The sequence below is a fragment of the Anser brachyrhynchus genome, assembly GCF_964034855.1.
Source record: "Anser brachyrhynchus genome assembly, chromosome: 4".
NCBI classification, from domain to species: Eukaryota; Metazoa; Chordata; class Aves; order Anseriformes; family Anatidae; genus Anser; species Anser brachyrhynchus.
The window spans coordinates 18,688,605-18,712,318 of record NC_137698.1 but is presented as its reverse complement, the minus strand read 5'-3'; the positions used below and the strand labels follow the sequence as shown (position 1 = coordinate 18,712,318).

The 23,714-nt window shown below is 38.4% G+C and overlaps 1 protein-coding gene across 5 annotated transcripts in view; it reads left to right on the top strand.

Annotated features, from left to right (window-relative positions):
* The window catches only part of MTMR7 (myotubularin related protein 7), a 51,278-nt gene extending 27,564 nt beyond the window's left edge, over positions 1-23,714 (top strand). For 2 of the 5 annotated variants that reach the window (XM_080589570.1, XM_080589569.1), the window contains exons 7-15: positions 1,917-2,051; positions 5,854-5,986; positions 10,868-10,977; positions 13,454-13,579; positions 14,336-14,385; positions 16,071-16,271; positions 18,022-18,162; positions 20,434-20,560; positions 21,012-23,714. In XM_080589570.1, coding sequence (XP_080445696.1) covers positions 1,917-2,051; positions 5,854-5,986; positions 10,868-10,977; positions 13,454-13,579; positions 14,336-14,385; positions 16,071-16,271; positions 18,022-18,162; positions 20,434-20,560; positions 21,012-21,368 — 1,380 coding nt within the window. In that variant the 3' untranslated portion in view covers positions 21,369-23,714. The remainder of the gene's footprint in view (positions 1-1,916; positions 2,052-5,853; positions 5,987-10,867; positions 10,978-13,453; positions 13,580-14,335; positions 14,386-16,070; positions 16,272-18,021; positions 18,163-20,433; positions 20,561-21,011) is intronic. The other 3 variants (XM_080589572.1, XM_080589571.1, XM_080589573.1) reach the window with 3 other exon arrangements.

Below are 23,714 nucleotides of genomic sequence, written 5' to 3'. Positions count from 1 at the left end.
TTGGGTGCATTCCCCAGTTTCGGCCTAGATGTTTTCCCCATTTCAGCTGGTGTTCAGGTTAAGGCGAAGGTTCACTTTCAGACCACCAGGGTCTGAAGTACTGTGTTCACTCCAGGACCCTGCAAGGTTCAAAGGGCTAGGAAAAGATGTGGGGTAAGATTGGTGAAGGTAGTCATTGAACAACTAGAGTAACAGCAGGCTGGGAAGAGGTCTGCTGCTGGCAGGGGGATGGCTGCCACCCATTCAGTCTTTCATAACCACTACTGTCCCATAGTAATTTGGTATGCGCAAGTTCAAATGATGTTGCGACACTACTCTGTGTCTCACAGGATCATTGTGGCTACGCTAAGATCAAACCCTGGAACTATTTGTTCAGCCTGTGCAATACAAAGTGACCTGATCTCTTGCTCCCCCCACATCCCAAGAAATGTTATAGACATATGGGCTCATCATAAGCATTTGGCCCGAGTCAGCTGGAGGCAAGCTGTTCATGGAGATAGCATATAATGATTCCTGCTTGGCACCTAATGGGTATCTAGATCAATATATCTTTCTAGTTTTGCACTGCTGTCAGTGCAGCTGTTTCATAAGCTGAGGCTAAACATGATCTTAACCTCAAGCTTAACTTGACAGACAAGCTGCTCTCTCCTTGTGGTGGCAGCACATATCTTAGCCCTTGAGCCCCCAGAGTGCTATAACGTAATGAGCTCCAGCCCCTACTTTCCTCAATCTTAACCTTAATCCACAACCCTAACTTTAGCCTTAGTCTTGATGTCCATATCTACCTCAAGTATGGTACACCATGGTTGAGAGAGAAATGTCTTCCTTCTATTAAAATAATAGGTTGTGAACATATTCATGAGTATCTTTTGCTTCATGAAAAAGACGTGTTAGCATATATTAAATCACTGGGAAGTGCACTGATCAGCAGGCAAAATTAAATGACTAATAATCTGGTTGCAAAAAACATTTCATGTCTGAACAGGCTCTCACACGATTCGGGGTTTATGTATTAAAGATACCCATTTTACTAACCCCTGATAGTTCAAAGACTTGGCTGAAAACAAGCATGTTCCCTCTCACAGTAATAAATAATCTGTAGGGCAGTCTGTGTGGGTCACGACCTTCAGAGTACAGATTCTCTTCATGCTTACGTTCAGCACTTAGAAAGTGCATGCATTAGCCCTGTGCCTCCTACAAACCTAGCTGCTCCCTGCCTAGCAGTGACTGCGAAATAAAACCTCCCAGTTCCACATCCAGTTCCTTCTTTCCCAGTTTCATTGAGCAGCCTGCTCCTAATGGGTTTAGGGAGAAACTCCTTTGCCTTCTTCAACAGCTCTGGCTAATAAATGTACTCCAGGAGCCAGGCTGCCTGACCCACTTCCCATGCAGTGAGGGCTTTCTCCAGAGGCAGTGCTAAAAATACAGCAGCATCGCTGATCTGGCTGCACAGTATGCATTTTTGCTTCCTGGACTCGTGGTGTCTCAGGTTGTTTAGTAAAACGTGTATTGGTGTAAGTTGGGTGTAACTAGTATCATAACCGAAGTGTAAGTGACCATGCAGAGGGATCCATTCCTTATGTTACATCAGTGCTCTTGTGATTGCAGTGTTGTACTCATCGTTCTCTAGAGACCACCTTTCAGGAGATATTCCCCACGAGGGAAAAGTCTATATTTAAAATAGCTCTAAAAGTTGGATTCAAGATTAGACCTGGGCATTGGGGTATTATTGCCATAATATTCCCTTGTCTTTCTAAAAATAATCTATTTAGTAACATGCAATTCACTTTACCATTTCCATGCAACTGTACACCTATGGTGAACATCTAATAAGCTGCTTTTGTAAATGCTTCTGGATGCTAAATCATTTCTGCTTAAGAAGTATACTAATTAATTTTTTATTTCTTTTCCTGCAGGCCTCCATATGTAGGAGCAGCCAGCCTTTATCTGGCTTTAGTGCTCGATGTCTTGAGGATGAACAGATGCTCCAGGCCATCAGAAAAGCAAACCCAGGAAGTGATTTCCTATATGTTGTTGACACTCGACCCAAAGTAAGTATATTGCCTTTCTTGCCCATAAAAAGACTGAATCTGGGCTGAATAAATGACTGGCTGTACTTCTGCTCTCTGTTGCACCTGTGTAACTCCACAGGTAAATCAGGATTTATCAGGGATATCTTAACTAGAAATCTTGCCCATGTTTTTCTCACTCTGAGAGTTTTATTCTTTACACTGAGTCTTTCTCTTTTTTTGTTCTTAGCAACATGTTAAGATACAGAAAAATAAATAATAACTTGGAATAGTAACTGTAAGATTATGCGATAAAAGGCTAGTTTCAACACATGCAGGAGCTAACAGTAATACTGATGAGGCTAGTGAAAAATAATTCCTGTTATAAAATTGTATTTACAGTTATTTGTAGTCTTGCAAACTTCTACCTGCTTATAATAAAACTTACCATGCAAGATCACTCCTATAAGTGGGAGAATAAGCTCCAATCCTGAAAATTTTTCCAGTAAATGGCTTTGGTGAGACACCTCCTGTGAGAAGTGAAAAAAGCCTCAACTTTAAGTGAAGAGAGCAAAATTAGCTGGAAATTACAAAAAACTCTATTTCCAGCAGTGCTGACTTCTTCAAGAGCCAGTCAGCAGGTGAAAACACTTCAGTTTTCACTGAACTTCTCTGGAAAAAGAGTTCTGATGGAAAGAAATCTGGATACCTAGATTCCCACTCATCTCTGTCTGCACTGGGCTGTTTTACCAAAGCTTCTGTGATCCCAGGTGCCAAATGCAGCCTTGTTACAGCTGTGTAGCTACTCATGCATATATAACCCTGGAGCATGTAGGCAGTGGTAGATCCCAGTGCAAGCTGCTCATGGCATTTCTCCGGGAGACCTGAACAAACACACAGGTAAGTTATCAAGTCTGCTGCAAGGTCCTCCATTGCTCTGCTAAGCTAAAGAGCGACCTGCCTCTTTTCTCACCAGAACTAGTTCCTTGTGAAGATGATGAATATTGACAGATCCTTGAATCCAGCATTCCCAAGTACACTGTCCTTTGTTGTGATTGCTAATGTTCAAAACAAAAGATTTGGCTGTGGAGGAAAGCTTTGTTTCCACTTCATTTAAATAGGCCAGGGTGACCAAGCACAGAGCTTTTACTTTGGCTACTGCCTTTCTTCGTTTTCTTCTTCCTCTGTGTGTTTACAGAAGATGTTAATAAAAGTTTATGAGTGAAACACTTTAGTTCTACTACTCTTTAGAAAGAGAGGACTTTGTTACCTTCCACACTAAAGAAGGTGCCAGGAAAACTGGCAAGTGAGGTCTGTTCCCTTTAAAGGTTTTATTCTCCTGTTTGCTGAGATTAAACTGGGGCAGGCACAATTTAGAAATTAACAACTGCTTTAGGAGCAACAGATGGAATTTGGGTAGGTGATGTGGAAAAGTTGTTAGTAAATATTGTGGCAGCTGCAAAATTTGGCAACTGATAATATTTAAAATAAATGAGTGTCAGAAAGCCTTGCAAATTTAACCTTATATTTATTTACTTTTAAAGAGAGCTGTCTCAGATTTATTTATTTATTTATTTATTTATTTATTTAAATGAAGGATTTCTGTGATGAAATTGCTCTGATGCAGAGACAGTTTATAACATTTTCAGTGCTGAGGATTAGGTCAGTTAAGGGCAAGGTGTGTTTCATTTAGGGCTTCTGGGCTTTCTGGTGATTCAGACATACATACAGATCTTTTTTCTGAAGCTATATGCCGTTGTCAGGAGGGACGGCTTCATGTTGCTGATATAAGAACACTGAGGTCTACTTCAAAAGAGAAAGATTAGGAGTTGACAGATGATTTAAATCTTTCTAGCAAGTCACACTGAGGGCTCTGTCCTTAGAGGACATGCTGTTCACAGGCAGTAATTTTTTTTATTGTTCCTTGACTGTCAAAGATCAGCAGAGTGCTCATTGGTAGACTAGTTCCCTTTTTTCTTCTTTCCTTTCTTCCTTTTTTTTTTTTTTTTTTTTGGTCTAGTTTCCTGTTTTAGAGTATAGTTTCTTCTGTTTTATCATGAAAGTCATGCAATGTTTCAATTCCTAATGGTCCTCCACAAATTTAACTATGCATTCCTATTGCTAAGTTCTCAAGGGAATAGATGTGTTAGAAAACGTGAAGATGGGAGAAAAACCCTATCTTCACCTTTCTGAATTAGAATAAAACAGTTGAAAAGCGGTCTCACCTGTTTACTTATGCATCTAAAATTAAATTAAAGTTCATAAAAAGGGTTCAGTTTTTAGCACTTTGAAAGTTAAGAGGTCAGATACGGGGCATGTGAACCAGTTTTGACTTATAACATAAAGCTAGACCTGTTCATTTTAGTTCGAGATTAGCTGGCAGCAGACAATCCTCCTTAATGGCCTGCATTCAGTTCCAAATTAAAATTGAATAGCGGGAGTGTGTGTGTTTGGGGTGGAGATCAAGAAGAGACACGTTCTTCCCGTGACACCATTAGCTGAGTACTGAAGTATATTATTGTGAACTTCAAAAGCAACCAGAGAAGCAGCAAATCAACAACTTACAATAATAAAATAATATTTTAATATTGAAATAAACTGGAAATAAACTGGAAAATGAGTTACCTCCCTAGTCCTTTGTCCCCTAGACAATACTTGAGATACTTCATTTTGATTTTTTCAGAACATAATCTCTCTTTGCAATGAAGATGTCTCTTTTTTTTTTTTTTGTCAACTGATACCTCACAAGGTGTCTTGAAAAGCTTTGTTAGTGTCCTTCAGTATGGATGTGCAATGTGCATTGTTACTTTAAATCAGAGATCTTTCCTGAGCAGAACTTGTTAGTTGTGCTTAGAGGCATGGAATTCCTGTAATGCTGACCATTTGGAGTAAGAAATGAAAAAAGTATGGGAAATAATAAATATTAATAAATATATACAGGTTAATAAAGTAAAAGTACTTAATTTCAATCAGCTCTATTTTTTTATGTGTGTGGAGATCTGAATTTGGCATAAGGGGCTTGGCAGATAGCTTTCTTTTCCCCCCAAGAATCTCAAAAAGGGGGAAATAAACAGAAAAAAACACTTAATTTTACACATGGGAAAACTGTACTAAAGAAGCATTTAGTGACTTTCCCAGGCTAGCAAGCAAGCAGCATATTCAAAGATAAAACTCCAGCTTCCATTTCAATGTATTTTTTTGCTGAAGCACAGCAAAATATTTGATAATGCTGCATTGTAGATGAAGATGTTTTGTGGTAATTTTGTCAATTCAGATATTTTGTGGTCTTATACAACTGGAGCCAAGACACTCTAAACTTGGGAAAACTACTCTGACTCTTCACTATTTCAAGCTTAAGAGAACTAAGCTGTATGAACTTTTGGGTGATTTGAGCAATAAAATGTATTTCTGGGAAATATATGTTCCATATGCCATGGAACGGTGTTATGGCAGATAAGACACTGCCACCTTCTGGGTATATTCTGCTAGTAAACATAACGCTGACCACAAATAAAATCAAAATGGCCTTTTAAAAGCAAAATTAAACCTTTGTGCTCTTGCAGAAGAGCCCTACATAAGCTGTGGGGTATTCTGTGTGTGTGTGTTTGATTAATACTCAATGTGTGTGAAATAGAGATCAGAGCCTTAGTGACCCAGCAGACTGCAATATACTGTAAATGGATTCCCATTGCCTAACTAGTTGCGTCGACACCATGGTAAATGCTTCCAATTTATGCCTGACTTAAATCACTCTGATTTATTGCAGTAGACCATGAGCTTTGTTTTGAAAAGAATCTGCGCTACTTGTTTTCATCCAGTTTTCCTATTTTATTTTTTTTTTGAGCTCAATGCAATGGCAAACCGAGCAGCAGGGAAGGGATATGAGAATGAAGACAACTACTCCAACATCAAGTTTCAATTCATAGGCATTGAGAACATCCACGTCATGAGAAATAGTCTGCAGAAAATGCTTGAAGGTATTACTCTTCTTTATTGAAAGCTAAGGAAAAGTTTTGACACAAATCAGAACAACTTCTTTGAAATCAGTACCAAAATAAAATTTTGTCTGGTGTACAGCATGTAGTTGCCTGCTGTCTAATGGACTTGTACCATGGATCATCACTGCAATTAGGGATGTTTTTCTAATTGTGTGAAAATCTTGTTCCATGACTGAAATCCAGGTATTGTTTACTTTAATGACAAACCTCATTTGACTTCAGTACACCTTACTGCTACTACTCTTTCCTTGTGGTTTACAATTTGATGGTAGAATGTAAACAGTTGCTTATATCTGACTAAGATGATGGTGGGAAAGACAGAAGATTAAAAAAAAAATCTCAGAAAACATATGGCTTGAGTTTTGTATTTGGTCAGTAAGGAACTCATGTATTTGGGACTTTAAATTTTAACAGAAATTTGTTCATGGCCTGTATAGGGCACATCACATCAGGTCTGTTTGTGAAACTCCCAGTCAGTGGGTGTAACCATTCAACACCTTCATAATCCCCTGTAAATTAGTAATAATCGCTTTATAAATACCTAGCGGTGTATAAACCAGCACATTGTACTGGTTTATAGCTTTAGTGTCTGGAATACATTACAGTTTAGAGGCCTTCTGGGAAAAGGGTAAGGATAAAAAGCCATCCTTGACCCACAGTTGTTTTGTTGATTTTTAACAGGCAAATAGTAAGTGCTCACTCCATCCCACGCAGTCTCAGTATTTATTTCATGTATATCATCAACAAAAGACTTTTAAATTCTTTCCCCTCCTGAATCAGCCTGATCCTGAACAGGCCTTGGTCTTGAATCGGGGGATCCCCTCTGGGGATGGGGCATCCACAGCTTCTCAGGGCAACCTGTTCTAGTGCCTCACTACTCTTACAGTGAAGAATTACTTCCTAATGTCTAAACTAAATCTATCCTCTTTTAGTTTAAGACCATTCCCCCTTGTCCTATCATTATCTACCCAAGTAAAGAGTCCATCTCCATCCTTTCCATAAGACCCGTTTAAGTACTGAAAGGCCACAAAGAGGTGTCCCCGGGGCCTCCTCTTCTCCAGGCTGAAATGTGCCTTCTGGTACCACAGGAACGTACCTTACCATGTCCTCTTCGGCCACATGTGATTCCAAGGCAGTCTGCGCAGTCTTCTGTGATCCCTGGTCAGTAACCTTGTCCAAGTGAAGGAGGAAGGCTCTGTAGTCATTGCTCTGCCCACTACAGATGCATGTGTGCTCAGCCCCACACAGGATCTTAGGTTAAATCAATAACTGCTAGGCAACTCATTTTATTTTTACTGCATCACTCCCTCTGTGGTGTATTCTTGCTTAGTTTCTTGCCTAAGGGTCTCAGAAGGGAGACTAGAAGGGGTTTTGGTGAACGACAAAACCTTGTTTGGCTGGAAGAGAGGCCTCGTGAACAAACCTTTCCCTTTGTTTGTTCAGCTTGAGCCTAGCAAGGTTAAAGTAGTAAACAACCAGCCTGGCTGCACGGGGTAGTGTTGTGTATTATTTTAGAGCCAGAAGTTCATGAGCCGGGCCCATGGCACAAACTGATAGGTAACAATTTCTGATACATTTAACAGTTTATGCTGCTTGGGAGCATAACTTCTTAGCATCGGTTCTTAAATGAGCCATAAGTTGCATATGTCTGTGTTTTTTCATAGATTTTATATTTTCTGTGTTGAAATCTCATTTAGAGACCTGACAGATAAGATTAGAAATTAAAGAAGTGAGGTTTCAAATACTTGAGGCTTTCATTGAATCTTAAGGCTTGAGGTGCACGAGGGCTGTTTTTCATGTAAAAAGCCATACAGTTTTTCTCTTTTTCCATTTGTAGAAGTGTTCCTTCATCTTATTTTTCTTGTCTCCTTTAAAATGTTATTACTGGGGAACCAGAATCAAAAAGGCTGCCAAAGACAACGACAATATCCACTTGATATGGGTTTACATTTTCATCAAGTATTTGAATATAGCTGGGTAAATCTCTAATGTAAATATCACATTACACTGCCAACATCCCCAGATGTGCCTACTGATTGTGCTATGTTGTGAGATGAGTCTGATTTGGTGCAGGAGTGCAGCAAAGGTAATTTTATTCCATTTACTGGAATTAAGCAGAAGTGAAGGTCACATGAAAGACTGCAGTTTGTTGTCAACATACAATTTTAAATAATTTCAAACACTGAAGAAATCTGAACTAAAAATGCACTTATATTAGGAATATGTTGATTTCAATTACATTTCTTTAGAAAAAAGCCGAAGCAATTAGTTTATACTTATTGCCAAGAATTTGATTAGTAAAAAAGAAAAAAATCAGCTTTGAAATTTTAATAACTTTAATTCTAACAGTTTTATTTAATTAACTTTAACATGTATTTACTCTTGTATATTTATTTTAGCATAATATAAGAGCATTGTAAATTTATATTAAAATTTAATACAGATTATTAATAATTTAAATACTAAATTTGTAGGATAATGAGATTTTTTTAAGAATATGCAAAAAGAAGTTGAGATTTCGCTTTACTCTGGAAGAAAAATGTACTTTGAGGTGCTGAAAATTCATTCCAGAAAAACAAACAAACAAACAAGTTTTATCATTGCCTCTGCTGCCTCTATCATTTTGTATAATATTGAATTTTATTATTGTTATTTTTTAAGAGAGGTGTATATGAAGAAACTTGTGCCAATTTTGATCCTGGACACAACTTCCTTGAAATAATTTTTAATATTAGAAGAAGATGTGGTACAAGATGTTTTCTCAGGAAAGATTCAGGTGCTGAGCCTGTTGTTTGGTATTTGCGAAGCGGGGGAGCCCTGTCAGGCTTCCAGGGGACAACTTAGCTTGACGTGTTTGTTGTGCACTGAGATGGCGACCCCACATGCTCTCTGTATTTAAACAGCAAACATGAGCTTCTCCTCCCCTCATACCAGGAGCACTGGTTGTTGATCAGAGCAGCCCTCTGATCCTTGGACTGCAGTGACAGATCAGCCAGAAAGAGAGCTTGAGGGGTTGGCCCACAGCCCTTCTCCTTCCTCTCCCTAGGACCCTGCTGCCAGAAAGAGGGAAACTGAGCATCAGTTGCATCCCCTTCTGGTACTTGTGCTGATGGAAGAGGCAGTTTCCACCACGTGCCCGATTTCTTCCTACCCTCCAGGGGAAGGAAGCACAGCTGGATTTCCATGAACTCTGGCATGGACTCTTGATTTTCCTGTGCCCAGCCTATGCTCTCTTTCCCACGGCATGTGTGCAGGAGGTCTTATTTCTCTCAGATTTTGGTATCAAGTTTTTTTTTTTTAATTTATTTTTTTTTCTCTCTCCTGAAGGAAAGAAGGTAGCAAGATTTTTTTTGTGTGCTGGTATCATTTTTTTTTCCCTGCCGCGACAGAAATGTCTTTTTCCCTCAGGATAAGCTGAATTCATAACTGAACTCAGTACTGAGGTCCAGGTTGGTGGCCAAAATCATTTGAAATATATGGTGTGTGCGTTTAATTTAGGACAGTCTGAACTTTGCTCAGTGAAGTGGTAGGTAAATATTGATTCCAATTTGGTGGTGGGAACGAGCAAAGCACTATTTCAGCTTTACCTTGGACTTTTGTAAACAGAGACAGCAGCCTCAGCCAGAATCCAGCTACTAATTGGTCATGCTTCCATCTGCACAGGAGCATTAGTCATGTGAAAAGATGTTTGCTTTCAGTGCTGCTATCTATGCATTTTTATAAATATCCTTCAAAAAGACTTTTAAAATAACCATCTGGAAGAGACCTGCGTACAAAGATTACTGGATTTCACATGGACACATTAGGCTGTTTTGTCTCTGAATTAAAAGGAGTCAGAATTTTGCCTCTGAATTAAAAAGAGTGAAGACAGATTCACTCAGACATGGTATAAATTCTGAATTTGGCTTGTAAAATTAAACTCTGGTCATGTTGAAAGAAATGGAAGTTTTGCCACCAGTCATAATGGCTCAAAATATAAGCTGAGTCTTTTAGAAGACGTCCAGAGAAAAGAGACCTACTAAGACATTATTAATTCACAGGTCATACATGAACTCAATGAAAAACATGATGTTTTCACTATATTCCTTAAATGAATTTCACAGATTAATACCTTTTTTCCTTAAAAGACAGTGTAATTGAACATGGATCAGAATAAGTGTGTAATCTATTTATGTGGTGAATTTAGTGTCTCACTCTTGAAAATAGATTACACCAAATTTTGCTAGGTATTTCTTGCTGGAATGAGATATCTGGTTTAGATTCTGATTGACTATTTTTCTTATGATATCGAAAGCTCTGTAATATTAAAAAAAAAAAAAGCATGGGTACAGTAGGATAGAAATTTAATGTTGTAAAAGCTGGGAGATTTTGTTCTTCAAACATGGTGTTAAGATAGCAAAGTTTTCAGCAAAAATGTTTTCCTTGGTGAGCTATGACTTTTCCTCACCATCAGTTGATGTCTTTTGGCTACATCTGAAATTTTAATAAGGTTTCATTCAGGGACAGGGAACTGTTGAGTGTATTGCTTTATCTGAAACACCATTATGTGTGGTGATGCTAACATTGGGATTTGGTGGGGCTGCCCTTATAGCGCTCACCAAATCCAGCTTCACCAACAAATATGGTTGTGAATAGGAGGCTATGGCATTTAGTGGTTTTCTGCCTGTCCAAAGGCAGAAATTTGTCCATTTTCTGATTCCAAGACCTCGATAATAGATAGAAGCCCCTCTATAAAGGGTTTGAAAACTTCACTCGCAACACTACTGGGGAAGATCTGTGCCGCACAGGATGTATTTGGTAAACTGATTGCATCGGACTTCCTGTATTTACCATGCATTTAAGATGTAGCTTATTTTGCAGTTTGTGAGCTGAAATCACCTTCAATGAGTGACTTTCTGTGGGGCCTTGAAAATTCAGGCTGGCTGAAGCATATCAAAGCCATTATGGATGCTGGCATTTTTATTGCAAAGGTAAGGTGTGTAAAATAAAAACAAAACTTGAACTAACCAGATACAGAAAGTGAGGAACAAGTAACCCAAGTTACTTGGGTAACTTGTTATCTTCAGTGATGTTGTATCTGAAACTAGTGTGTCTTGTGATGCCTCGCATATGAGGAGAGAAAGGTTTTAGGTCCTATGACATGAACATTTTGCTAATAGGGTAAAAAGAGTTTGTGTTAATTTGTACTGAAGATCTCAAATGTATTATGGCCTCTACTTTCCTGTATCTTGTTATGCCATGTATTTCAATGCCCTTTCTTTACTGCCCCAGCAGTGGCTGTTGCTGCTCCTTTCCCTATTTACCTTGCCTCCTCCACTGTTTCCAGGACATTTTCTTTGCTGACAATTTCTGTTCTAGGACTACTACTTCACATGGTAGTTGTACTATAGGAATGTTAGCACTGTCCTCTGAGTTATTTAGGAAACACCTAAATTAACCTCCTAATCTAGTGCCTGTCCATTATGATGGCCAAATTCTCTAGCAGGTTCTACTCTTACGTACTTGGTAACTGCTTCAGGAAAAAAAAAAGTGTTGGCTTTGGTAAGAAATTATTTCTCCCAATCCCACCTCAAGTAGTGCAGACATTTCTCATCTACTAACAGTAATTTTGTCACCCCCTTACTTGTGCTCTGTCTCTTTCTGGTTCAGTTCTTATTTTTAAGATTATTATTACAATTTTTTACAGGCCATTTTATTTACAAGACGTGCTATATATGACTTCATGGATCTGCCTCCTAAGTAACTGCCTGTTTCTCTTGCTTTGCTTCTTCCTGCTCAGCAGCTGTAGCTTCTTACCTGAATGCCAGCTGCAAGATAAATGCCCGTGTTATTTCTCCCAGCCCTACTAGCTTCTTTAGCTTATAGAAATCAAGTCATTTACATTAGCTCTTGCCAATTTTTTCCCAGTGGCTAGTGTTTAATATCCAAAAAGTATATCCTTTGTCCATATGCTTGCCAGCCTCGTGCTTACTCAGGCTTGCATTTTGACCTGTTCTTATTTGCACAGTTCCCAGTTCTCAGTTTTTGGTCTTCTGCCCGTATGGGTTCTATTTTGGTAGAATTTACTTGTCTCTTGAGATAAACATAGATAATTTATTATTATTCCTTGTTTCCTTTTAAGCCCAAATTTAACCTAAATGTTTATTTATCTAAGCAGTGTCTTTCCTAACCTATTTTATTTCTTTCTTTTCTAAACATAGTTCTCTTTAGAAATGGCAAAGGCCAAAATCCTTAGAATTTAAAATAACCCTCAAGTTCCAAAAATAATGCAACACGAGACTTTGGAGAGCATTGTACAAATCCCCTCTTTGTGTGTTTCTCCTGGATTATGGTTAAAATGGGATCCTCTCTCCTCAGTTATTCACTTTAAAAGTATTTGTACAATCTTGCTTATTAGATATGGATGTTCACTACTACCACAGGCTTCATCAGAAATCTTTACAATTATGTTTTTAATGCAGTATGGTGTAATAATATCCATGCTAGCCTGGCACTGGAGGCAGACATTACCATTATTGACATTGCCATCAGGAAGGGAAATTAAGAGCCATATGGAAATATGGCTGTTCTGTTGCTGGTACGTGAGTGAGAGCATTAGCAGTAGCTGAGCTGGCTTTAGACAGTTGTCCCCTCTTGCCAGTTGATGTATTTTAATTGCTCTGTGTGGTCTGGATCCTCTTGTACACAGTAGGCTTTTGGAACTGAGAATCGGTGAAGCTGTGTTCTAGGTGAATTTGCTGGTATATTTTGGAAATGTATTTATCTGCAAGTTCCATAATAGCTAAGTACCCCCCCCCCCCTTTTTTTTTCCAATGTATCTATCCTCTTAGTGCATCTAAAGGACAGGGAGGGATGCCTATCACAAATTACAAACGAGATTTTGTAGTATGTGCCTTCAAGTCCCCAGATCCAATGTTTGTGTCTCACTGGTGTTCACAAAAAACAGGTGCTGAAATTCAGATCTCTTCCTTTCTGGATAAGGTCAGAGGGTTAGTTCTCTCTTCTGTCTCCCCATAGCCCAAAAGCATACTTAGCTATTCTATGCAGAACAGCTTTATGAAGAGGAGGTGAAAGTAACTCAAAACCAGAATAGCTAACAACTTGGCGGTTAGAAAGCTGCTTGGCATGTGGGACAGCATTCACTGCTCCTTTGGCACAAGAAACTGTTGAAATGGATCCCTCGTCCTCCCATACTGGCGCAGAAAGAGGTGATGCTGCAAACACTGTATTGCATGGGATGGGATGCGATTAAGACCTTCCAAATGAGAGGAATAATGCTCAACATCATTCAGGAAATCTGTGGCAGAATTAGAAACAAAATTAAACAAACCCAAAGTTTTCCCAATTCTCAAATGAATGCCCTCCATACTGTGCTGTCTCACTTTTCCTCTCTTACTATTGCCTTTCTGCTGCTTGTGAAATCTCTGACTTTTTCTGTATTCTTAGGCTGTAGCTGAGGAAGGTGTGAGTGTGCTTGTTCACTGCTCTGATGGCTGGGATAGAACAGCCCAGGTTTGCTCTGTAGCAAGCCTTCTGTTGGACCCATATTACAGAACTATGAAGGGATTCATGGTAAGCAGGTTCTCTTTCACATAGTAAATGAAAATAGTATGGCATCATTTTAGAAAATGTTATCTTTTTTTTCTTTCTGATGGAAAATCAACTTTCTCTATTTTTTTTTCTCCTTATGTATAAAGGTTTTTATCCATCCAAGTTAGTCTCCCCATTTCTTTATGAAATGCTATCAAAGGTGTGGAGCAGTTGGGTACCCATCTGTTTTTTTTCATAAACTCAACCAAGAAACTTTCTTGTGGCCCAAGGGGCTTTTTGGTGCAAGCATGAGTTTGTGTTTATTTTCTGGAATAAATGAAGTTATGAGTGTCAGAAGTGTGTGATCCCCAGACACTAGATTGCAATGAGCAAGCATGTTGGAAGATCTCATCCTTTACCAAGCACACCAGCACTAGTGAGGCATCTAGGAATGCCTGTTAAGTTAATGGGCACACATTAAGATGAGGTTTGAAACATTGTTAGGTACTGGTTTAGAAAATGATGAAGCAACCTAATTTATGTTGAAATATTGGCATCCTACTTGCATTAATCAAAAACGCTACTTTCTTCTGAGTTGGCAGTGGTGCTCAATGCTCATCATTTTTCTGCTTGCTGTAAAATTTTTCTGGGATTCCGATACTGCTTGCTTACATCATATCTTGCTCATCACTTTTCTGCTTATTCTAAAAAATACCTGGGATTCCAATACTGCTTGTTCTACCTGCTTCAATATGTCAGCTCTGCTCCACTACACTGAACGCAATATTCTCATTTTAGGTTTTAATTGAAAAAGATTGGATTTCCTTTGGTCACAAATTTAACCACAGGTAAGGCTGTGCTGAAGTTTTTCTCTATATATATTTTACGTAGTCAGTATCCACTGCCATTCCAATTTTACTTTACTTGTTTTTCAAAGCATATCAACAGAACACACCCTCAGGATATCATCACATCCATCTTCCCCCTCTATCTAACTTAGCTGCCTGGAAAAATCAAAGTGAAATATTTTTGTATCTGTCTTTTATTGTATATTCACTACCAAGATTGCTATGAAGAATACTGAGTGCTGGTCTTGCAATTGCTATGATGCATGTGAGGAAAAAAATAGTATGTGGCTTGAAAATCCCCTTTGGAATCCAGGAGATCTTTCAGTAGTGCCAAGACTTCCCACTTAAGTCCCTGTTCAGGAGAGTGTACATCTTCCAGGATAGTACTTACATTTAGGCATGTCTTTGAGTTACCTATTATCTAAAATATATTTTTCTTATTATGCTTTGTTCCAATGAAAACAATAGCATTTGTTCAGAAACATCAGGTAAAGGAAAAGCAGAGAGTCATCTATCTGGACAAGTTATTTTGTGCATCCATAATAGAAAGGCTATAACATAATGAAAATGTCTGAAGAGTTTATGTATAAACATGGATAAATATCCATGTTTTCTTTATTTTCTTTCTTTTCCTTTAGTTTCTGTAAAAATATAAAGTGTAATTTTTGTATTGGAGCTTAACTACATGATATTGCTTGATTCGGATATAAATTTATGTTCTTTAAAAAAAGCGCACACAAAAAAACAACTTTTCAGTATAAGCGCCACAACACTTGTGAAATTCCAGCCGGAATTACCACATTAAAAAATAATGCTGCCAGATGTCTATTATTATCAGGTGATAGATACAATGAAATGTAATCACCGATGGCTGTACTCTGATTTCCAGTACAATACTGTTATGCTCGCTTTGATGCATAGTAACAGTAGAAGTGAAGGCTTTGATTTTAGATGTTGATAGATTTCCACTCTCCATTTTTCCACTTTCCATTTTTCCCAAGCTTTATGACACTAGACAAGCAGAATAATTAATTGAAAATGCTTCTTCCTATTAGGTAGACTTACAAAATATTTTTTATTTCTGTGTGTTCTGTATTTTCAGGTTCCCGTTCTTCAGTGTACCCTACAGCAAGTGGTTTCAACAGACAGTTTTATAGATAGAAAGTTTCATGTTCACTTTACAGATAAAGTAGCTGTAAAAATTTCCCACTTTCTAAAAATGTCACCAAGAGAGGGCAGCTTTAAACTGTTTTCTGCCAAAGTTGTTCTGTTCCTCTCCTGCTCAGTCTTCTGGGTTTGGCAATGGTCTGACGTTGACAGACTGTCTAGGATAGCTTGCTAAAGTCACTGCAGTCATTCTTATGCTGACTTCTGTTACTGTGGCATAACTGTGTATTAATAGCATTAAAACGTGGCTATGTAGCAGCCAGCTGTTAGTAGATGTGAAGTAACAAGACACCCATAAGGGGCTTCTGTTTCTATTTGATAAATTCTGCTTTCCTTCTACTCCATGAGCCTTGCATCATTTTTGTAAGTAAAAACACGCTGGTGGTTGAGATTTTAGAAATGAATATAGTTTGTGCGCTGAAAGTGTGAGGGCTTTGTTTTCATTAATTCAGGATTCATCAATCCAGTTTTCCTAGCGGATTTCAGGTTATAACTGAATGTGTCTTGTCCTGTTTTAGGTATGGCAATTTAGATGGAGATCCAAAAGAGATATCCCCTGTTATTGACCAGTTCATCGAATGTGTCTGGCAGTTAATGGAACAATTTCCTTGCGCCTTTGAATTTAATGAGAGATTCCTGATCCACATACAGCACCATATCTATTCTTGCCAGTTTGGTAATTTCCTGTGTAACAGCCAGAAGGAGAGACGAGAGCTGAAGTATGAAAGCCTTTTCTTTAGAAGCATATTTATGGTGGGGTCTGTGGGTGTGTTACTGTGTTCAAGACTCCAGTGTTTCCCAGCCCAGGTGTACGTGCTTCCATAACGCACAAGGTGCAGCGTAGCATTCCGCTGTCATCTTCTGGTGACACAGATTAATACCAAAAATGTTGATCCTCTGCAACGTGGCTCTGCTGTGAGTATAATCCACTGTGTGCATGACAGGGATTAGTGAGAACTGATGAGAGCATTAGACCTTTAGCCACGTGGCCCTAGCCTTATTGAAGTATTAACAACATATGAGGCAAGCTCTAAAACAAAGATGATGATATTAATGAAAATTAAGTTCTCAGTTTAACAGTCACTGCTCTTCTGTGTTCTAACCTATCTTTGGATCTCATGTTCTTCCCAGCCACCACTCTAGTCCTGTCCTCTGGGATACTTACTTATGAACAGCCTTTTAGTCTGGTACCCCTCCTGAGGACTGAGTTACCAAACTGTCCTTCTGCTGTTCAGCTCCAAAGCAATTATGCATTAATCTACCTGTCCTCAGTTCCTAACAGAGCCAACATTATCACTCACGGCAGAGCTGATGTTTGTTATCTGCTGCATGGGGCCCTGGCTCCTAGGTTACATCATGGTACCCCCTGCTTTTCTCATGCATCATGATCATGACAGCAATAGTATTGCGAGGGAAGCGGCAGTCATTGCTGCTGTTTGGATCCTTTCACTGCTCAAATGCAGAGCATTTGATATAGCTTCATCATATCCCAAGCTATAACTGCAGGAGAAATCTCAGCTCACTTGTGTGGGCATCCTTTTGGTGCAGCAATAGGTCTGAAAGCCAATTTTATGGAGGTGATCCTCTCCATCTCTCAAACCTTTGGGACCAAATACCCCAAAATTCTCATGCTAACAAAGAAATTTTAGCTGATACTGCTAGGGCAAACCATCCCAAAGCATCTTACTGTCCATCACAGTTTACATGTGACCACAGACTCCACCATTATGTGATTCAGATGTATGATTATGTGATTCAGACCAAGAACACACAACCTGGCCAAGCACTGAACCTGCTGTGACTCACTCCACGTAATCCACAGAAAAAAAAGTGACCCATCACTGGAGTCTTAAAAAGAAGCTGAAAGTCACTTCACCTCACAGAAGCAAGATCCTGTCATGTAAAGCATTTTTTTTTTTTAACAATCTCAATTATTTTATACAGCGCCTGTCATTGCCAGCTTGCATAATTACAAGCCCTCCCATGGGTGAATTTAACTCAGAGTAGAGAGAACAATTGACTACTCAGCTTCTGCAGCCAGGCAATGTTCATATACGTGTCAGGCTTCTGCCTGTTTACTGGCCACGCATAACAAGCATGGGTTATGAATGCCTCCAGTTTCACCAAGGCCACGAAGGGGTTGCAGAGCAGTGGGGCAGGAAAGAAAGCACCAAGCTGTCCATCATCATTCCATGCATACTGCGGGGGAAGGTTCATGGGGCTGTTCTAGGACTTCTACAGAGGAAGCCTAAAATGAACCCAGCTCTCTACATTCTCTCTCCAGCTGCTCTGGCTTTATGGGGAACGGATTGGATTTTGCTGTTAATGACCAACAAAGGGATACATCTTATTCTGCTAAGGAAGTATAAAGCTGATTGTAAACAAGTAGAGCACTAGAATGTCTTACCCAAGCTTTATCAATACCTGAATTGTGCTTGAGATATTTATACACTTGACTCTATTTTTCAGAATCCAAGAACGAACATATTCACTGTGGGCTCACCTGTGGAAAAACCGTGCAGATTACTTGAATCCTCTCTACAGATCAAACCACAGCCAAACCCAAGGGACCCTGTACCCACAGATGGCTCCATGCAACTTCTTGTACAAGTAGGTAATATCACTTGCTGCTGAGAAGCATAGGATGTGTTAGTACATAAAAGCACATAATGCCTTTGTATTTATGTATTTATCGCTCCATAAGAGAACTTACAGAGAGTGAATTCAGGTTCAGATGCAATGAGTTCATTCCTTGCACGCTCACAGTCAGCCAACACCTCTGCAGCAGTCCACAGCAGAGTATTAGTCTGAAAAGAAGCTTAAGATTAGAGCTATATTGATAGTGGTGTGTCCTAATTTCATGGTTACTCACTTCTTCCACTGAGAAATGGCTCTTTCAGTTCTGTTCTCATCGATGTTTTCTAAATTTAAATTTCCTTATAATACTTCTTCCATTCAAGATTTTACAATGATGATTTGATACAGTTTAATTGCTAACCTGAGCGTTCAGTAAAAATAAAAGTAGACTTTCTCCGTGTTGTTGTTATACCTTAAAGTATACACGATGAATTCTTTTTTTTTTTCAAAATTGAACTAAACCTAATGAGTTTAGAATTGTTGGTATTGACATTCTGACTTGAGTAATGAATTGTGCTATTAATTTTAACAAACTTAAGGAGAACTTGATTAGAAATACATGAAAACTGTGACTTAAGTAAAAGCAATTAATTTGCTTTCTAACTGCAACTAAAAGCACCTGCTAAAAAGTCAGTAAGTATCCTAGATGACAGAAACTGAATTTTATCACATCTACTGTTCCAGGCCATATCCACGTTAAAAGAGTTTAAAAATAGCCATTAATTGTATTCTTTGGCATAGTGGGATTTGTAAAAGAAATATCAATACTCCATTAGAAAAGTAATCCAGTTGATTTTAATTGAATTACTTGGGTGTGTAAAGATTTCCGAGCTATCAGACTGTACACTTAAGGGGGAACATGACTTAAATAGTATACAGTGTAGTATTGGGGTAGAATAATAGCTACTTGGCTGGACAGGTGCATCTGAGGGCAAGTCTCTCAGTTACTTAACCTGTCTGGTGAGCTACTTACATACTCAAAGTCAGGTTCTGGTCATGTGTTTTGTGGAAAACGGGAAGGAAGAATGCTAGAGTAAGCTACAGACTTACAGTTTGAATCCTTTTCTCCTGAAAATGAAAAATCAACTCAAGTGTTTAGCTAAGAGTTTGTCAGATAATTCCATAGAGCAGGAAGGTAACTAGCCAGCGTGTATGCTTCATGCAATTTCCATAGGCTGGTGTTTGCCTTTCCTTTTGCTATGGATTGCTATTTTAAATCAATTGCAATCCAGCGTACAGCAACTTGGTATCACTAGCAGAGGCTTCTCCATTAGAACAACACATAAGTCCCCAGTTCTGGAAAGCACTTGAGTACACCTCCAGCTAAGGAACCTATTTAATTATTTTTCTTTCTTTCCCAGCTTGCTTGTTTTCTTAAGCATTCTGTTTACTTGAGAGGTGTAAACATATATTTAGGCAGCAACTGAAATGCCATAATTATTTTAGAGAAAAAAATTCATCTCATGTTTAAAATTTCAGTTTAAATTTCAAGAGATCAGGACACTATACTGTTTTTTAGCCTTCGTTTTTAAGCCTTCTTTACAGGGGGAAAAAAAAAAAAAGCAAATTGGTAATTAGCTGCCCTTCACTCCCCTACCCCAGACAAAAATAAGCATACAGAATTCCAAAATTGGCTTTGTGGGAAGTTAAATAATGGTTAACAACTAGGATTATGAAAAACGGTCTGTAACCATGGCTCCGGTATAGGTAGGTACCTTTGCTCTAAAGCACATACAGTGTAGAACAAGAAAATACTGTAGCAAAAGTTTGTATTAGTCTTAGAGGATACCTGTTCTTTTGATAAGCTATATCACTTCTGATTGATAGTTAACGTCCTGAATCGCTGAAAACCCTAATCAGTGAACCACCCAGAGCCATGTGATCCAAGACATTCCTGTTTCTTTCTATTGTGTATAAGAAGTGGTTCAAGCTGCGCATGTCCACAGATTTGCACCTTCAGGCCAGAGCCAATGTAGATGAACCGTAATGAACCACAGCTGTGGTGCTTAGGGACACGGTTTAGTGGTAGACTTGGCAGTGCTAGGTTAACAGTTGGACTTGGTGATCTTAGAGATCTTTTCCGACTTAAGCGATTATAAATCTTACCAAATAGTTAATGAATGTATGGAACATGTATGCACTCCAATGATGGACCTAAAAAAGGCTGAAAAAAATGCATGTATTTAAGTCTTCTGATACCATATTGCCAAATGAGAAAACTGCTGACCTTCCCCTCAATTCCAGGTTCTGGAGTGGTATGTACAATCGCTTTGAAAAGGGGCTGCATCCTCGACAGTCAGTTACTGATTATCTGATGGCAGTGAAGGAAGAGACTCAGCAGCTGGAAGAAGAGCTGGAAGTCTTAGGAGAGGTAATAAACACTCGATTGAGATGTCCCAGACTCAAGCTGATGGCAAACAAAACCCAATTCCGTATGTGACAGAATCCCCTACACAATACATCCTCTTCTGGCATACGGATGTCCAGCCATGGTGCTTGTTCTCACATAAGTCACAGGGATTGTTTTGCTTTTGACATTCTGAGGCACAAAGGTAGACCTCTCTCTTTAAGGTGAGAATTTCACCTGTGATAGCGCATCCATACTATTCCTGAAAGAAAACTTATATCCTTCTCTAATTCAGTTCAGCGTCAGTTTGTGACAGACTTGTGCATGTCTCATACTCCATAAACAGAAAAAAAGTTCAAAGGGTGCCCCTTGGGTTGGGCTTTAAATTATTTATTTTTCAAAAGGCAAAGACACTTAAAAGGAACCCTGGGTCCTAAATGGGTGCATGTAATATATACTGTTTTCTTGATTTCAGAGACTGGCCAATCTTCAGAAAATGCAATTAAATGATAATAAAATCCAGAGTAAGCAGCAAGACCGAAGCAAACAATTAGGGCTTTCTGCTTCCACCAACAGTTTAGCCAATACTCCCCAGGAGTATAGCAGCGATCTGAAATCATTCCCATCCCGGAGCCCTTCACAAGGGGATGAGGATTCAGCCTTGATTTTGACACAGGACAACCTGAAAAGCTCTGATCCTGACCTCTCAGCCAACAGTGATCAGGAGTCTGGTGTGGAGGACTTAAGCTGCAGGTCCCCCAGTGGGGGCGGCTGCTTGCCTAGCGAGGACAGTGGTAAGGATTCAGATGAAGCTGTGTGTCTGGCAGTCTGAAATAACCTTTTCAGCAGGAAAGGATCTAGATGAAGCCAAGTCCTTCATGGTCTGGAATGATGCATTTTCATCAGATAAAGAATGGGAATGGTCTGTGGCCTAAAGAAATAATCCAAAGAAAGGGAACTGTGCAATTGTGTAAGTAAAGATTAAGCAGAACAAGCCATTATTAGTTTTTAGACATAATGCTAATGAAAGGTAATCTCTGCTGTTATGAATATTTAATTTAAGCCAATGTGGTGTTTGTTTTCACTTTATCAATGCTGCACATAATTATTCTTTACTTTGTACATTTCCATATTTATTGTACAAAATAAGTTATTCTGCAAAGACATGAAATTCCAAAGTACTCTTACATATATGGACAAAGTTGAAGATCCACTTAGTGCTAAGCTACTGGTGAAGCAGTCAGAACTTATTTTTATAGCTTTTGTTGCCTTCAAATTTATTGTGAGCATCCTTTGTTTTTTCCATGAGAGGTGTTACTTTTTGAATTCCAACAATTACTTATTTTGCATATTCTCCTACTAGAATCCTTTAAGGCAATGTAAACCTAACAAATGAATATGCTTGCTTAGGGAACAAATGCAGCTTTGATACTACAGAAGGATTCCTTAGTAAGAAGCATGTGAATGCATCCTGTTTGTACTCAACTCTCAACCAGTGTTGAAAATTCAGTAGTTTCTGTGAACAAAACTTCAAGGACTATAACAATACTTAACACAATCTTTGTGGTAAAACATCCCTTTAAAATGAAAGATGTTAGGCTGTGTACTATAGCCTCTGTCTTTTGTTCTCAAACGTTATTTATAGTTTACTCTTGTTCAAAACTGCCTAAGTAAGATATAGAGGTAAAGTTTTAAACATACTAAAAATCTAGACTCTTTGGCCTATTTTGACTCCTACTTGTCAGTCGTATTTCAGTGGGAGCGAGGTATGTACACAGTCTAAAATTACTTATAAAAGTCACCTACAAGTATTGCTCCAAATCCAGAATTAGCATCCAGATGGTTATGCCCATAAAGGAATTATTGTATTTCTTCCAAATTTTATTGTTCAGACTAACCTAAAAGTTGTTTTTTTTTATCTGCACACAGAATTTCCCTTATAGCATTCGCCAACCTGAGCATAGCAACGCTAATTTAAGACTGATTCAAAGAACCATTTTTCTAGTATCAATTATGGAATAGAACAATACAATAGAAAATTCAGTCTTAAGTTTGGTTTAATAATTTTCATTTTTTTTATCAGTAGGAGCAATAGCTTTCATAATTATAGATATAAACCATTGAAAAATGTTTAAAACTTGGGATGTTTTGAAACTCACTAAAAGGCTTCCAAATGAAGCCGACTCCTGCTCCTCCTCCTCCACCCCCCAATTAAAGCAAATTAGTTAAATATATAATTCATGTCTGCTTTGAATTCCTAGAAGACAACAATGTAGCATTGAGTTCTAATAAAGCAAAACATGGTAATGATGTAAGTTTACTTTGATGGCACTTCCTACTACTTCTTCAAGTACGGATTTACAGGCAGAATTATATAAATATACCTCAATTTAGAAGCTTTAGATTTTCTTACTCAGTCTGCTTTTGCGGAATGGCTCTTCATTTTGTTCTAAGAACTTGTTATTGAGTAGGTAAACCTCAGTATCATTACTATCCTAATTAATATCCTCTTAAGAGAGCTGCTGTTTTTGAAGAAAGAATTTAATTCTTAACAATGTAGATCTTACTGTTACACTGGAAAGGCCAGATTCTCAGTTTGATAAATTCCTGTCACTCAATTAAAAATAGGGCTATGATAACTTACCTTCTGCTGAGGATCCAGCCTTCTGGTTTTTAATCTTTATGGCTTTTTAATGAATGAAAATCCTGATTTTAATTGTACTTTTAAAAATGTTTCATATTTTGAACATAGCCTGTAAAATTTATGGTATTAGAGAAGATTTTGAATGGGTTTTCTCAAAGTAAAGAAATATACTGTAAAGTCAGCAATGAAACAAAACATACAGCTATCTTCCTAAAAATGAGTTTGAGACTGGGCAATACCATTGTGCATCTTTAAAATGTAAAATTGTAGATCATGGTATTACACCTTCTTAAATATATTTAGAAACAAATGCAGAACAGGAATATAGGCATACTCAAAGCACTATCCTCATGGAGCTAATGCAAGTTCTTAGCTAACATACTAACATTTTAAATGAAGTCTTTGCTTAGCAGCCCTCTCTGATGTGTGAGTCCTTGAAATTCTGCATTACTTACTATTGTTTTCATCATTGTAATGTATGTATTTGTGACATTATTAGCCTGCTGAGAAACACTTCCAAATAAATACTTAAGG